Here is a 17,627-nt window from a genome sequence, read left to right as displayed (position 1 = left end):
TATTTTTAGGACAGCAGTGGTAAGTCAGAAGTTTTGAGTTAAACAGAGGAGTTGCTGTCACCCCTTCCACATATGGGACCCAATTTCCTTGAGCACCTGCTGAGGAAATAACAAATTAGGTGCTTCCAGGAGCTTCTTAACTACTTCCCATGTCATCAGTGGCAACAAGTTCGCCTGCTGGAGGTTAATGAACATGCTGTAATGCCGCAGTAACGAATGCAACGATCTATCGCTGGTATGCAGATTCCATGAATTCTGTACACAGTGTGTGTTTGCACATAGGCAGGGCTTTCTAGGCTAAAATAACAATGGGCAATTAACACGATAATAGGAAGAAGGATATACTCCATTGGCCGAAAACTGACACAGCCAACCATATAAAAGGAAATACTTTGAATTGGCTAGTTATCCCTAGGCAGCTCAGGAAAGTATCCTCCTGGAGTCCATTCTGAAATCAAGGCTGTTAATGGAAAAGCAGCTGGATTTCTGCAGCAGTGTTCCTTGGGAGTCTATTCCAGCCGACCAGTGCAAGCACACATACGTACACATGTATTCTCAAGCACACTGGCACACACATGCTGAGGGCTCCTAGCTTGAAAAAAAAAATGAAAGAAAAAAGAATGCAAAAAACCTTGGAAGAGAAAAATGGGACTGGGTGGTGAATGATTCATGTGGTCACATTTAAAACTTGAAATCTTCCTCTTCTGTAAAACTTCAAAGCTGACTCAGTTCTGTGCCTTGTTCAACACTTACCTCTGTTATGAGGGTTCCCTAAGTAACTAGCTAAGAAGGACAATATTTCAGCTCAACTCCATTGCAAATCTTTAAAGTTATATTAAACACAGACAAATGATTCATTTTTTTAATTGATTTCGGTGCTTCTGAAAGCTACTTACTAACAGATCTGGAGACAGGATGTCTTTGTTTATCCACAGACCCAGTGCGAACTCCTCCACACCATTTCACAAACTTATAAAACACTCCACTTGGTGTGACCACCCCTCAGAGAAGACAGCAGACTTCAGACTTCCTGTGAATATTATCTTTAGCCTCAGCTGACACACATGCATGCGAAAGAGCAGTTTAACTGAGGCAATGGCTCTTTTGATCGGGAACCCTGCCTGATACAGAATGAGGTCAATAAACGGCTTCATACAGGCCACCAAAGAACTATAGCCTGATTAGCACCCAAATGTACATGCACGAGATTGAAGAGTTGATTTTTTGGCTCATTAATAATTGTCTTTAAAAGAATGTCACACCAATAGACTTCCATTCTCAGTAAATGGGGAGCATTAGTTTTAATACAAGGTTATGTTATTTGTGGTGCCAAATAAGATCTTCTGCTACCGTTTCTTGTGGGTATCATGACTTCCCTGACATTTGTAATGGGCTGGTTATCTCTTTTTCAAGTTTTGTCTTTCTGTGTGGTGACAACAAAGTTGCTCATATTCTGAGGATCTAATAGAGTCTAGATGACAGCATCAAGGTGGCATAAGAGACCAGATGAGCAGGCCTTCAACTGAGAGCTCAGTCCCCATTAATCCAAGATATTTCATTCTAATCTTGGCACAAAACAGTAGTAATAGCAACAGGGGGTTCTGCTTTCTTTTCTGAAATAACTATTGTTCCCATGGGTTTTCCAGACTGTCCTCCTTTAAATCTGGAAATGGTTTCCTGTTCTACAAAGAAAATATTCCTCCATTCAAGTGGATTTACAAGGGAAGAGAAGGGGTGGGGGGAGAACAAAGAGAAGGGATTGAATCCAAGAAAGCGTGCAGGAGAAAAGGAACTGAGTAAAGGAGCACAATAGGGTTCATTCTTCCAACTTTCTATGCCACCTCCTTTGCTTCTTCAGTCCAAATAACCTAGGTGGGCTAAATAAAGTAACACCATTCAAGATGGAAATTTAACTGAAGCCTGAGCATTTGGCATTGTCAATGTTAAGCAAGCATTGTTCATGATAACTATGGTACAAACTGAGGATAAATCTGTGTAGGAGAAAGAGCTGCCTGAAACGTGACTGTTTCCAGCGTTAGAAGAGGCAATAGGAAATCTCAGTACTAAACAAGCAGTCATGTTTCTCAAGGCACACACATTCCTCTAGAAGACATTAAAATGAATTAATAAAATGTTTTAAAACTGAAGCTCCTATGCACAGAAATATGTTCAGAAGAAAATGAAAACGTTACTTCTGACGTGACCATAGCAGAACAAAAAAGGTCTTGAGCTATAGATGTGCCAGATACTGGAATGTGACTTCCACTGGAGATGTTCATTTAAAAGAAACTTTAGTGCTGTTGAGACAGAAGAGCTCCTGTAGAACTGTAAGAATTAAACAAACTGAAGTTAGAGCAGCCTTTCACAACCAAGGTGCATTTTATTTATTCCTCTTAGTGATATTCCATATAAAAGACCATTGACTTGATTTAAAATCCCCTAATAATAAATCCTCTGATGCAGATGTTTCCTGCACAGGAGGCAAAAACTTCAGCCACGTAGAAATAGTTTTCGACCATCATAATTTGATCCTACCTAGATATCCTACGAAGAAAGGTAATTAATTTATTATTTTTTTTTTTGGCATAATAAAATGGAAGTGAAGAAGACAGGATGCAGCAGCATCTTCAAGAGTAATGTGCTTTATTTTACTACAGGGTTAAATCTTCACTTAAGTTTTTGTTGTTGTTGTTGTTGTTGTTGTTGTTGTTGTTGCTTTTGTTGTTGTTGTTTTTGTGTGTGTGTGTGTGTTTTGTTGTTTTCTGAAATTATTCTGGACTTCCAGACTCATTTCTTCCATGCAAGAAGTATAACTGCTGGTGTAATGACTTCTGTCACATTCACAGAAGTTACATATTTTGTATGTCATATTTTCCATTTGATAGGATTTCATTTTGCTTATTACTCCAAAGTATACACCAAGCATTTAAAATCAAATCTCCCTATATTTGCTTTTTGACTGTACCTTTTCCTAATCTTCAACTGCTTTTCTGTTATAGAAAGAAAAATCAATATGGTGTTTAAAAAAGAAATGTAGAAGAGCTGAAGAACTGGAGAGAAGCAGCTCTTGCTTGGACATCAGCAGGTTACTCTATATGCATTGTACATTTAAGATAGCTCTACTAAAATGGTATTTTGCCTGTGCACAGCATAGTAACAAGATGAGGAGAGATTGTGTTCAACTTGTGCAGTTTCATTATGAAGCCAATGAAGTTAAGTAAACATTATTCTTGAAATGCAGGAATTTATCCACGTTTAAAGGACAGCCTAATTATTTGAAAAGCCCTGTGCTAGCCTGACACAAAGAGCACCCGTTATCTTGAGAAACCTGAGTGAGAACCAATAGTTTCCACATGAACCGCTATCAGAATTCAGGTCTTGTACCTATAATGAAAGGTAAGAAAATGAATTATTTCTAGTAACAATAATCTATTCCTGGGATGCATACCATAAAGATCTCCGATATTAGCATATGTGCAGGTCATAGACACCTGTTGAAGGCACCATTTGCCATTGCCACAAATGCTGATTTTTCATTATCTCCTACAAAGGAACTAAGACCTTGTCCTCATGGGATGAAATTCAAAGCATTTACCTTATTGAAGAACTTAAAACTCTCCCCTGAGAGAACAAGTATGGAAGCTCTCACTGAAAAGAGAGAGTTAAAGCAAGAAATCAGAGCAGCAAATGGCAATGTATTCTGCTTCTGATAGTCGACAGGAAAGAAAAGGCTATATTTTGGGTTATAGGCATGGCCACGTGAAGAGTTAGTCCTACCTAAGAGAATAAAGTGTTTAAAAGAATTTAGAAAGAAATAAAGACCTGAGAAAAAGGAAGCAGAATGGCCTAGTAGGAGCCCCAGCTGAACTCTCAAAAGGTATCACACTGAAGGAGGGATATTTCCATTTCTTATTCTTCTGCAGGATGAGGTGTATGCCCCGGGAGGTTTAGTCACGCACCCAGAGGGAACAATATCCAGTTCTATTACTAAAAAAATAAACTAAACACTTTCCTTGGTATTTGATCAGGAGCCTGGAAGGGGGTGCTGGGGCGAGCGGGTGCCTAGGACCAGCAGCGCCGTGCCCCCTGCTGCCGCCCTGTGCAGCCCCAGCGCCGAGCCAGAGCTAACAAGTCCCACGGGGGACACGGCGACAGTGCTACCGGAGGCATTGCAGTTTGTGTCCTCGGGACATACTTAGGGTCTTCTCTTACTTCCTGAGCCTCTGATGTTGTATTCTAATGGCATTTACAGGTTCTTTTAATGTAGTAAGATGTGTTTGTGGGTGCTTTAATTAGCAGATTGACATAAACAGGCATCTATGGCTGGAATTATTCATTAGGAATTGGGTGCCTAATTTCCTTAGATACTTTTGAAAATCTCACCCCATCATGTTTAATTAAAAATGTCAGATGATATCAATACTCAGATGTGTCTGCTGTTAGTCTCCCGAGAAGATTTCCAAAATCTACTTCTCATTCCATCTGTTCCTGACAGAGGAAGGACTGACTTGGCCCATTCTTGAACCAAAACATCAACAAATAATTTTAAAAGACTATAAACTGCAAATGATATTAATCTCCTGAGCAGGCTTCTGAAACCTTACTTGGATACTGTGTGCTCCCAAGCATCTTGTAAGCTAAGAAATAGGAAAACAGGCTTTCTGCGAACTCCAAGGGAGAGCACGCTTCCTTTTCAAAAATGTAACTTGCCTATTAGCCAGAAATTTCCAGATTTGCTAAGAACACTGCTTCTCCTAAAGGAGGGCCACGAAGCAGTTCCTTTTAAAATCACACACACGTGCTCCAGGCATGTACGTATGCACACAAACATCCAAGTAGCCTCACAGCCTCACTCACTCAGACAGACATCCATAAGGACAGCCTCTCTAGCACAGTCATTTGTTTTAGGTGAGAATCTGGGGGGGAATTCAGTACAGTTTTCCTCACAAGTTCCTGTATCTTCCTGCTGATATTTATTTCCCAGGTAAGAAATCATCACTTTCCGTGAGTATGACAAATCAGATTTTTTTCCTTTGGGAACTCAGAAGGTCTTTTTTCATGGATATGCCTCAGTTTTTCCAGATCTGCCAGTTCAGTAGCTTCAGAATACATGAACAAACTCAATCCTCATCATTCATGAGCACATGGATGCGTCTCAGCTCTCTGTTGGTAAATCTAGGGCAGCTTTATGATAAAAAATCAAATGCTCTGCCACTAGGAATCTAGGAGCCTGTAAGACTGAACAAAATCTACTTTTCTATGTGCATTACTCTACCCTTCTTTCTGTTTTTCTTGTTCAAGTAATTTTATAAAATGGCAGTTAAAAAACAAAAAACAAAAAAAAAAACAGGACATCAAATCAGTTCTCAGTCGTGTTAAAAATCTACATTTTATCCCTGTGACATATCAAAGTTCAGCTGTACTTACTCTGGGCACAGGAGATGTCTGGGTACCTTTCCTTTGGCCACTAGTCTCAGGTGTCAGGTCTCGGTGGTCTACCTGAATGTGGCTCTCCAGGTCTTCAGCACTTTCAAATTTGACACTACACTCCGGACACCTCAGACTGCCACACGGTCTCTCATTCACCTCCTGCGGGGTCAAGCCCAAAGACTGTCCATTGGTGCTCCTGGTCATGCACCCAGCACACAGGCCATAGGGAAGGCCGTTCACATCCAATTTTACCAAGTCCTGCTTATTTCGGAACTCTTTCAAGCACAATGCACACTTGTAGAGTTTTTGCAAGGCCTGGCCGTTGGGCGACGAGGTTGCAGAGTTTCCTGCCAATTTCTGCATGTGAAACGTCCCATGAATTTTCAGCTCAAGCGTAGAGGTGACCGTCTGCATGCAGACAACGCAGCGAAACCCGGTGAGGGAGTTTCTGAGGTCTGGATGCATCTGGCAGTGTTCGATAAATTCCTCCTCACTCTGCAGCGGCATTTTGCAGATCCGACACGTTCCCGTATCCAAACTCTTGCTGTGAGTGACCTTGTGCTCGGTCAGGGTCAGGAGCGATGGGAAGCGTTCGCCACAGATGGGGCACATGTAGTGCTTAGCTGGGCCTCGGTGGGTCTGCATGTGCTCTCTCAGGCCGTTTTCTGAGAAAAAGGTCCTTGAGCAGATATTACACTTGTGGCTGCCTTTGATGAATTCCGCTTTCTTCCTGGAACAGTCATCCTCCCCGGGCCGGATGTTATGATCTCTCAAACGATGGTTCTGCAAGAGGACCTCCATCGTATAGGCAGCCCCGCAGATGTCACAGCCGTACATGGGCTCAGAAGCATCTACATCATCCTCACTGGCTTCATGGCTGTTGGAAGTATCTGGGTTCTTCATCAACATGTTCTGGATATCTGCCCCTTCCGTCTTCTTATTTGTTGGGGTCATGCCATTAGCTGTCCCATTTTCAGCACTAGCATCAAAAACACAATGTTTCTCCCGCAGGTGTTTTTCAAGCAAGATGATGGCATGAAAAGCTTTGCTACAAAACTTGCAGTTGTATTTCTTGCTGTGGGTTGTGATGTGGCACTGCAGCTCTACCTCTGTGCTAAAAGTCTCACCGCAGAAGATGCATTTGTGAGACTTTGATGGATTCCCCAGGTGACTATGCTTCACATGGATTTGGAGATCCACCTCCTTCCTAAAATCCCAGTTACAGGCTGTGCAACGATACATCTTCTTTTCATTGCTGTGCTTGACTGCCAGATGCACTTGGATAGATACCTTGGAATCAAAAACTTCTTGGCAAAGGGTGCAGTGATACAACACAAAAGTATGCATGTCCAACAAATGCTTCTGCAAATCATCCACCGAAGAAAACTGTTTGTCGCAGCTCTCACACACATAATGAGTTGAAGTTGTCATGTAATGTACGGTGAGATGTTGCAGAAGAGACTCCTGGGAATCAAAGTCTTCTTTACACTGAGGACAAGACTGTTTCCTCAACAGCAACTCCAAATGCAACTTTAAATGGGTTTGAAAACTCTCAAAATTTGAGAACTTTAGATCACACTGATTACATGGGTATTCACCGTTAGACACTGAGTTTACACTAGCAGAAAGCCGTTGCCTTTTAGGGGAAGAGACTTCAACATCAGAAGAAACTGGACTCTGCTCTGCTTTTGACTTCTTATTGTGTGCCAGAGGAATGTTCTTGTGGTTTTCTTTAATATGCTTTGTAAGCTTCAGGATGGAGCCAAAAATGGGGGAGTTTGTGCAATAAGGGCATGAATAAACTTCCATAAAAGACTGTGTTGGCTGAATGACAGGGGAATCCAATTTTGAATTTCCTACATTGCAGTGAGTCTGCTGAATGTGCTCAGTCAAGGTTGCTTCGGTCAGAAAGCCCATGGAGCACTGGTTACAGAAGAAAGCGTTGTTGCCATCTTGAGGGGTAGCATTTGGGCCACAGTGAGTAATACGGATGTGTTCCTGCAAGCTGTTGATATCTGCAAACATCTCAGGGCAGTAGTTACAGTGAAAGGCAGAAATGTTGCTGAACTGCATCATAGGATAGGCATGGTTTTTGTGCACCTTTCTCACATGCTCATTCAAGTTGTACAGCGTAGGCATGGAATCAAGGCAGATCTGGCACGTGTGGCTTTGCTGAGGTTTATCTGCATGAATGGTCTTCAGGTGGATCTCCAGAACAGCAAGGCTGTTGAAGTCACGCTTCGAGCAGTATGGGCAGCTGTAAGTAACTTTAGACCAATTCTGGCCTTCCTCTCTGTCCACAGACCTGATTTTCTTCTGTCCTCTCAAAGGCTTTAGGGTCGAATCTGGGGTGGAACCTCTTTCCACCGACGCACTGGAGTCGGGCGTTGCGCTGCTCATGGACGCCACGCTCCCCAGGACGGGGTCAGGGCTGATGCTGTGATTGCTGGAGTCAGGTTGTCTGTGGCTGTCCAAGTGGCAATAGACTTCCTCCACTGAAGAAAACTGCTCTGGGCACATAGGGCACTTGTGTTTTTTGTTGGCATGGGCTTGATGAATGTGTGAGAGCAGCAAGTTTTCATCTGAAAATACTTCGGGGCAATGAATACACTGCAAATCTGCCTTCTCGGAAAGCTGTGGGTGGCGTGTCATTACGTGCTTCTCCAAATCTTCAGTCTGACTGAATGTCTCTTCACAGTAATCACACATAAAATCATCCTTCTTCACCTCTTTCTCAGTCTTTGCCATATGTTCCTTGTTCTTTTTATGAGCTTGCATGTGACTCTGCAATGAGCTGGTAGATGAAAACCCACGTTTACACACAGTACACTTGAACGGTTTGCTGGAGCTGTGGGTTTTCAGATGAATTTTGAGGTGGTCGCTGCGAGAGAACGCGGCCTCGCATTCGTGGCAATGGTATTTTTTATCCCCTGTGTGAAGCTTTATGTGGCGATCCCTACTTCTCTTGTGCTTAAAAAGCCGGCTACAGTAGGTGCATTTGAAAGGTAGTTTGTCACTGTGGATCTGCTCGTGCCTTTTAAGGTAGCTCAGGCGAATGAAGGACTTATCACAAAACTGACAGGGATACGGCAGGCCAGTCCCCCCTTCCTCCTCCCCGATGCCGAGATCACACCCATCTCCTATCATCTGAGTGGGTGATGCAACATCTTTGCTGGAGGGAGATGAAGCCACCCAGGAGAGTTGTGGGTCGTCATCACCATCTGTAATGGGAAAGCAGAAAGGAGATTAAAAACAATTCCCAGTGCATCTGTGAAATAAGGACAAAGCTCTCAACAACACTATGGGCTTCTGCTACTACAGCATAAAAAAAAAATCAACTCAAAAAAAAAAAAAGAGTATCTCTTGAATTTCAAACGAGGTTTGAGAAAGACAAAAATATATTTGCAAACATAATTCACAGATACACAAACATAGAGTATTAATAAAAAGCATTTTTCTTTAGCAGGTTTAACACCTGCTCACTGTTCTGTAAAGCAATAAACAATGAATAAAGAAAGCAAAACACAATGTGCAGTGAAGCAATACAAACGCTTTGGAAAGCTACAGTATTAAGTGATCACCTGTGATTTTGTGGGTCTTTTTAAATGCTACATCGAGATGACTTTAACTAATGTCCCCATTAAACAAAATCCTTCAGTTCTGTCTCAAAACTGTAATAGAATTAAAGGCTGCTCAAAAGCAAGCAGATTCAAACACCTATGTGAAATAAAACATCAGATGTGAGGCAGCTTGACAAAATCAGAGACCTGCATCATTACCACATCCATTCACAGGAAAGGTAACGTTGCCTGCTTGGTACAAAACCAAACTAACAAATTAAAAACAAACAAACAAAAAACTAAAACAGAAATGATCACTGGAGATCTCAAGACATCACAAAACAATCAGCTTCAGGAGGAAACAACAATGGCTCAGCCTCTGCTTTAATGACTATTTCCTTTGCTCAATATGAGGCTTTGGAAAATATTTTATAATTTTATATTACCAAAAAGAAACACAGGACCATCTCCAGCAGCAAAATACTCATTTTAGGAAAAATACATAAAGTTTTGGCAGCTCTCATAAACAGAGTTGTTAACGAGAAACAGAAGAAAGTTCAAATATCCTAATCCCAATAAATGTGGAGATGTTGAGCGAAGCACAAATGCTACTGCTCTGATACAAAACTGATCCGTGGAATGAAGCAAAAACAAAACCCGTGTAAGCGGGGGAAGGCACTGACCACATATATATTTGGGGATTCAAAAAAGAAAGCAGTTCTCCAGATGCGCTGTCCTTATAAAACATTTAATGCTCCTACTTCAGCTCTTACTAAAACAAACCAATAAAAGCCTCCCCAGCCGCGCGCAGAGGCTGCCACACGCGCGCTTCTCCCGCCTGCCAGCCCACGGCCACCGCTCAGAGAGCAGCACGTGGGAGCGCAGGGGCTCTCAGGGAAGAGCTGCCTTAATGGGGACATCGCCACGGCAAGAGGCTAGGTCCTCCATCGCCGCTCCCCTTGTCCTCTCTTTTCATCCCCCGGACTCAGGCTCCCTGCTGAAGGCTCCGGCAGCGCCTCCAGCCCCGGGCGGCCTCCTTCCCGGGACGTGCGTGCTGGGTGCCTGCCCTGCCGCCCTCGCAGCCAAATTTCCTGCTCCAGAGCGATGCTGGCCACGAGGAACATGCTCCCTCCCAGCCCTGAGAGAGCACCCACTTTTTAACACCCCCCCAGTTCCTCGTGCTCGGCCAGCTCCTAAAGCGCCGGCCAGGAACCACCGATCTCCACATCAACTTTCCCAGCCTTCCTTCTCCCGGCCTCTCCCCGCAGCTGCAACAAAGCCCGGCTTTCCAAGCTCAAAGCCACCTCGCCGAGTGCTCCTGCCCGCCACCGCAGCACCGCTCGGCCCCCGAGGAGCCCCCGGCCCCCACCTGCCCCCGGCCCCTTCCCCGCCGCCAGCAGCCGCCTCCGGGCCCCGTCCCCACGGACCCGCGGCCACGGCCCTGTCCGTCGCGGGCAGGGAAGGAGGGAGGGAGGCAGCCGGCTGCCAGTGCCTGGATTAGGGGCCCCGGGGAGGTGCCGGTAGCTCGGGGCTGGCTAATTCCCTGCTCTCGCCAGCTGGGCTCCCCCAGGGGCAAGGAGACAAAAGGGAGCACGAGGGGGATGCTGGGCCCGAACTAGGGCAGCACATGTTGCGCGTGCTGCCGCCGCGGCTGGCTCTGCTGGGGAAAAGAGGAGAAAAACAACAACAGGGGGAAGGAGAGCACACGGCCGTTGTGTTATTTACTACTCTGCCTTGCTGGCTGAGATTTGAATACTAAAAAATGACCGCTTTGCAGAAACGATTAGAAAAATAAATGCATTTTATACATCCTCCCTTTTGCAACCAGGCTGCTCGCATCTATTGTGGGCACTGGTCCGCAGAGGAACGACTGCACCGGAGGAGAGCTCAGAGCACTGAAAACAGTTTCGGTGAATAAAGCTTCAGGGTTCAGCCTTACGCTGAAGGTGCCAGGGGCCAAACTCAGGTAACACAGGCTGGGCCAGCTCCTTCAGCTGCGTTACTTTAGACGCACTTGTGCCAGCCACTAAGTTGGCAAAATCAAACAAATGTTGTAGAAGTTCTCTTTCTCCTCTGAAATGAGCCAATCTACCTCAAAATGCATTCTAGCAGTCAAAGAACAACAGTCCCCCTCCTGCTGCTGCTCTTCAAACATTTGGGGCTGTTCAAAAACCAAAACCAAAGGCTGATATGATTCTGGGAGCGATGCACAAAGACGTTGCTGCACTACTGTAAGCTGGATTCACAACAATTAACATTGCTCTGGCTGAAAAGCGGAGTTTGTGTTAGAAAGGGAAGCGTTTACACAGACAGCTGAGAGCAAAGATTGTCTCCTTCTGTTAGCCTGATTGAGACCTTTCACCGATTTCATGTTTAACTTCTTTTTCTTGCACTGTTTGCTCATTCTTTGACAGGTTAAAAAGAATTGGGAAGCTTTAAGCCCCAGGAACAACCTACCTTGACTTTCTCACAAACAAGATGCTAAATTACAAAATGCCTAAAACTGAAGAAATTAGTAAAGAGTCATTATCATTAATCTCTTTATTGAATGAAAAATAGCCCTGTTAATTTTAACTTGCCATTTTAACTTGAAGAAAAGACCTATAATGAACTGAGAAGGAAATTCTAAGGTGTTTTACCAGAGCAATATTTCACTGGGAAGATATATATTAGATGTAGTGTGACATGTCTGGCAATGATGGTTAGAATAATAATTCTACATTAATGCAATCAAAGGAATGTAGCAGAATGAGAAAAATCACTTTCAAAAAGGAGATTAAAGTCATTAAAAATGGCTAATCCTGCAAAGTGGGACTGTTCTAAAATAGAGAATCACATGGCTGGTGCAAGGCTTTTGTCAGTTGCGCATAAGAGAATCAAAACAAGTATTAAAAGGAGAAGAAAATTCAATAAAAAGTTTAATTAGGAAAAAAATAGCATTGAGGAAGCTTCAGGATGTCAGTGGTTTTCAGGATGTATGTGTGGGTCATGAAGCTTAAAGGGCCAAAGTTGATAATCAATCTCCAAGTGGTACAGTAATTTAGCAACTTAATGTTCAGCACGTTTATGGGACTGCAAGCATTTATCATCATCACTGAGGAGCTAATTCCAGTCTCAGTGCATTCAATAAATGTATTTTGCCTTCTAATAAGAGCAATTTGGCCAAACTGCAGTATAAATCATACTTCATTCTCTGTTTATCTTCCAGATGACACGAGCCAAGTTCAGAAATATACACATGAAGCTAAAAGAAATAAAATCAAGTCTTAAAAAAACATGTCTTTTTTAGGACAGAGACATGTAGCACATCACAGATCGCCAGAAGCAAGCAGCTCTGTCTCCTCAGCATACACCGATGGTGATATATTTATTATTTCAAAGTTATTTTGCTAACAGAAATAAAACAAATGCAATACAATTTCTTAGTCCCTGCAAATACTTCTCCCTTCGCTCACTGCGTGCATTTGAAGGTGAAATATTCAATGTTGGCTATGAGACATCCACCCTGGCAGGATTTAGGAGGAAGACAGAGTGGGATCTGGCAGCTCACCCGTGCCTAACCTTTGCTTTACGAAAGGTGTGATCAAACTTCCTGCTCCCCACGCTGTCTCCCCAAGCCTGGAGGGCTTGGGTTGCTCTCTGGCAGGGCTTCCCCCGTGGAACGGGAGGCCAGCTCCATCCAGCTGGTTTCGGGGCAGACAGGAGCACGAGCTGAGCACTGCGGGGCTCAGAAGAGGCCACAAAACCTGCCCAGGCAGCAGCTAAATACCCAGTATTTGGCCTAGGAGACAACTTCAGAGACTCCCCTCCTGAGAGGACAAGAAGCCACAGAGGGCAGCTTTGGGAGGTGCTCCTATTCTTCCAGGTTTGTTCCTCTAGCACAGAGCTAGTACACCAAAGCGATAGTTGCATTAACAAAAACAAACCCCAAAAATCAATTCCTGAGAAAAAGATTGCTGTTTGATTTAAGTTCAGATTCCCGGTTCTTTCAGAGCCTCTTCATGACACCTAAGTTAAAACGCTCAAAACACTCACATTGCGTTAGACAATTGAAAGTCGGTGGAGTTCTGGCACCCCAAAAAAAGTAAGCTCCTTTCGAAAACAAGCTTGGTATCATGAGACATGCTCACAAACTGTCTGTGTCTCAGTTCCTCACGTCCGTGGTAGGGAAAAGCCATCTGCTGCTCAAGGGCAAATTGTAGGGCTTACTTCTGCATAGCTGTGAAACCCCAAGACATCCTCAGACAGAAGGCCTGATAGAAATGCTACCAATTTCAATAATTATTATTATCACGGATGCTTATCTATGAGAATACAACACAAAGATTGAGAGAAAATGACAGAAATCTTCACTAGTGGTTACAGCAAAATTTGAATTGTTCCACTATGCATTAACGCCGAGGATAGATCATTACAATGGATTATGGTAAGAACCTCACACAGCATACGCTGTTCATTTACACTGCAGTGCTGGTGTGAAATAATGCAAATCAAGTTTACATACCAAATGTTTTAAGTTTCAATGTTTTCAGTGCACTGTAACAGCTTTTTACTTCTTTTTTTTTTTGGAGTGTTTAGCCCCATTTTCCTGTACATTTCTTGCACAGAGATAACAAAGTAAATATTAAAAAATTGCACTAATATTCCAATCCCAATTTTTATGCACAGATTGGCTTCACCGAATGCTTTTGCTCTTTGTCACAGAAGGCAATGGTGGACTATGAATCACCAGCTCTTGGGTCAGTGATGGCATTTCGTGCTGACACCGCACCCGTCGGAGCAGCGCCGCAACCAGTCGGCTGTGTCTGAAACCCGGCGTGCAGGAGTACTCCAACGCGCTTTGCTACACAACAGAAAAGGGCTTCTACAGCTTAGAATTATCCCTACAAAAATATCACGTAACTAGCCCCAGAACTGGTCAGCACATCCTCACTTAGGCATAAGAGAGGCACTAGAAGCTCAGGCTGCCCCGAAGAGCTCCCTATGCAACTCAGGAACATCGGCTTCTTCACAAAGCATTCTTGATACTTGTCTTATTTCAAGGCATTGTTGTATTTATATATATATATATATATTTATATGTATATATAATGCTGAAAGTGAAACTGACTTGGGATAAAAAAGCCTAGGAGGTGCTAATACAAGGGGCACCGCCGGCAGTTCTCTCATGATTACAAGCAGAATGCAGCGATACCTACTGACATGCTTATGCAGCAGGCATTTGTGGTGCACCAAAGAACCAGCAGTTACTGACTCTTTCTCCAACTTCTCAGCTTTGCACTGCCTTTTTTAAGCAAGGTTTTTAAAACAGAAAGGAGGACGTCTGGCTCAATGGAAAATACATATAATCTATTTTTTCTTCTCATGAATAGAGCAACTTGGTATTTAGAATACCAAATCAGCACACGATGTCGTGCAGAATTTCAAACATGAAATTTGCCGGGATGTCTGCTGCAGATAAACTGTTACACATAGCCAGTTTAAACCTAGTCGTCTTTGTTTAAACCTTTCTTTTGTGATCAAAGATGCATTTAATTGGTCTTTTTTTATGCTGTAAGTTAAAAGAACACAGAAAAATGTCTATTGAAGCTTAGCTGATACACAGAAACTTGTTAAGTCAGCGTTACCCATCCGGAGCCCTGGTCTGCCATTAGCAAGGATGTCAAGACTCAATAATGGCCATCGATAGGATGAGACTTAATTTAACACACATGATAAAACCAGAAAGTTACTTTTAACATTGTTGTTCTTACATCAAACAGTCTGTATTTTAGAGGTAACAAAAAATTAATATATCACTGAATAAGTTATTTCTCACCTCGATAAATGGCATAATAAGGGGTGGAGGAGAAAGTTTTATGTTAGATCTAGGAATAAACAAAATGCTTTCAGGGTTGAATCACTGTTTTTCTTTACTCCCTTTGGAAAAGCAGCAGATACTATATTCTGCTGTGCATCATGGACTTGGGACTGAAAACAGCTGCACTCTAATTACATGTAAAGTGTACCAAAACATTCCTTTTATCACAGACTGTAAATCTGTTAGCATCTGTCTCTCCTTTGTTTCTTCCACAAGATACAAGCTTGTTTCTACATTTTTCTCACCTGTAGCGGTGATTAAAATTCATTATAAATGAAAGGAGTGAACACTAAAACAAGTTCCTCTGTGTACAGTTCTAAACTCAAATTAGAAACAGCTGTTTGCTAATTCATGCAGTGATGTTTTGTCGTGCTCTGTGAATCAATAATAACTCACCCTATTTCTCCAGAAATGTTAGGATTAGACTTAGATTTTGCTTAGCCATTTGCTCTTCAGAAATGCTCAAATACACATTCTGTCTTTTTTAAGCGAGATTAGAGGATGATACCGGCAGAACCATCAATGAATTAAGAAGAAGATCTTAATAGCTTGCTGCTTGTGCTTACCCTGCTTCCTAGAGGGTCCTGTGCCATCCTTGCCAGCTTTGATACCTACAGAGCATTTAGCAAGAAGGCTTATTGTAAGACGGATGTAAACGAACCAAACTGTATTGGGGTCACGTGCACGCGTCGTGGATGCAACAGTCACACAGAGAACACTATAAAATCAGAGGTTGGGCTACGACGCGCACAGCTTCCAAACACAAGGAATGACAAAGCCCTTAGGAAAACAAACCAAATAGAATAATTATTACTCACAATAATTACTTATAAAATTAATTATAATAAATGGCAATACTTAGGCTAATTGTTAGTACTATATCTCCATATTTTCTTAGCCAGAGCACAAACTTCAGATGACTCTATTGGCCCTACAGTCACACAATTATATTCTGCACTTCTTGCTACTTGATGCCGACATCTATCATGATTTCAACACTAGATTACACAAAACGAAGAGACAAGACACAGCGGTTAAGGGCTTCGCCTGCTTCATTTTTGTATCTAAACCCCCGGACGCAGGCTGTCTTTTGAACAGCCGCGGTGGCTGGTTCGCAGCTCCTGCCCTCGCTGCCGCAGCACGCGGGGAGCACCGGGCCCTCCGCAGAGCTTGGGGATCCAGCCCGGGGCGGTGGAAGAGCATCACCCTCCACAAAGCTCTCTGGCATACACACGAGGGAAGTCCTTTTCTCAGTTATAAGTGAAGAGGCGCTGCCTTCCTCCAGTTTTGTTGCTGTAAGCAGTAACAGGGTGCTTACCGGACAGCACAAACCCTGGTATCGAGACTCAGAGCCACTCGTGGAGACACGGCCAGCAGAAGAGCTCTTCTGGTGGGATGAAGCGAGACTTCCAATTCCCTCCCTGACATTCAATCAGGCTGCTCCTGAATGCAGCAGGCACCTGCTCTCAGGCTGCTCAGCTGAGTACCCGCAGCACGTGGGGTCTGCCAGCCTCAGGATCTGTCCCTCAGTTCACACCTTGGCTGAGCATCAGAAAAACAGTCTAGCCTGGAGAAGCTCAATGAACACTGAAACCAAAATTAAGAAGAGACAGACTTTTTCTCCACGAACTGACCAAACCGGAGTGATTTAATTTAATGCTTTACTGTGCTCATTTTCATGTCTCTGAATTGTACTTTCAAGTGAAGATTAAGTCATCAATTACAATCCATTAGGCTCATTCATGAAATTCATTTCAGGGTCAGATTCTGTGCGGTGAGCAGGGAACCTGGAAGCTGACAAGGGCAGGCAACGCTTTCCACAGGATATTCAGCTTGGGCAGAAGCGAGTCAGAGCTCATTTTGATGGTGTGGGCAGCAGACTGGAGGAGCAAGAGCCTTTAAAACTGGGGCAGTGGCAAACTAGGACAAAGAGAGTGCTGCCAAGCCCTCTCAGATAAGCTGCTGTTACTGCTAGGACAAATGCATGTCTACTACTGTGCTGGCAGGCAATACCAGAGCGGTGTTTCCACTTCTGCAGAGCTCTGTTCCAACTTCTTGGCCACGTATCAACTGCAAGCCGAAAGAACCACTAAGGAGGGAGAAAACTGGGACCAGACACCACAACTGCTCTGCATCTTCTAGGTGGGGTCACCAAAAGTGACTGCCTTGCTAGGATGGTTTTCGGTGACGAGACCTTCAACTGGATGCTACACAGTGACCTGACCTCCTGGCATCCCTGCCTTTAACGTAAGAAAATTCTTTCCCAAGAACAAATTTTTGCTCCTAAATGGGTATTTTCCATCAGTGCTCAGTAGAAGCTATACCAATTGCCGTGTTCCCAACCTGAGAAAAACCTCCTGTTTTAAATTTCAGCTCTGCACAGGACTTTACTGCCAAGCTTTCCGGCCTGAGGAATTTAAAGCTGGTCGTATTATTAGAGCAAGTTGCAGGGGAAAATAAAACCAGCTTGTTAAGTCAGAAAGAGTAGGCTGTTCCAGGCTCTCATTTTGATCTAGGTGGGAAAACTGTGACGCACTTACAAACTTAATAGGTTGACGTTGACGATGAATAGGCCTAATGCTGAAAAACACATGTTGGCTGAAATTACTCAGCAATAAACAAACAGTAAAAAACAACAACATCCAGATTTTGTACTGCCTTCAAAGAACTGGGGAAGGAAAATCAACAAATTACATGGGACAGGCAGTATCAAGTAACCTGCTTTATAGTTACGCATATGCATTATTGGTCTGATTTCCAAACGTGTTGTGTATTCA

At 43.4% G+C, this 17,627-nt stretch overlaps 1 protein-coding gene and 1 long non-coding RNA gene across 6 annotated transcripts in view; one reads left to right on the top strand and one right to left on the bottom strand.

Annotated features, from left to right (window-relative positions):
• The window catches only part of ZNF423 (zinc finger protein 423), a 213,494-nt gene that overhangs the window by 88,301 nt on the left and 107,566 nt on the right, over positions 1 to 17,627 (bottom strand). For 2 of the 4 annotated variants that reach the window (XM_035543590.2, XM_050713242.1), the window contains exon 4: positions 5,428 to 8,651. In XM_035543590.2, coding sequence (XP_035399483.1) covers positions 5,428 to 8,651 — 3,224 coding nt within the window. Of the gene's footprint in view, positions 1 to 5,427; positions 8,652 to 9,011; positions 9,102 to 10,359; positions 10,503 to 17,627 lie in introns of those variants that run through there. The other 2 variants (XM_035543591.2, XM_050713243.1) reach the window with 2 other exon arrangements.
• LOC118246464 (uncharacterized) lies at positions 7,540 to 15,619 on the top strand. Of its 2 annotated transcripts, XR_007708755.1 has the most exons (3): positions 7,540 to 7,689; positions 12,199 to 12,348; positions 13,695 to 15,619. It is a non-coding gene; the product is annotated as an uncharacterized LOC118246464 (long non-coding RNA). The 2 variants fall into 2 exon arrangements; XR_004778161.2 differs by lacking the exon at positions 13,695 to 15,619 and having other exon boundaries at positions 12,199 to 12,408.

Source organism: Cygnus atratus, chromosome 12 (genome assembly GCF_013377495.2).
Source record: "Cygnus atratus isolate AKBS03 ecotype Queensland, Australia chromosome 12, CAtr_DNAZoo_HiC_assembly, whole genome shotgun sequence".
Lineage (NCBI taxonomy): Eukaryota > Metazoa > Chordata > Aves > Anseriformes > Anatidae > Cygnus > Cygnus atratus.
The sequence above is the reverse complement of the archived record's forward strand: the minus strand, read 5'-3'. Positions and strand labels throughout refer to the sequence as shown.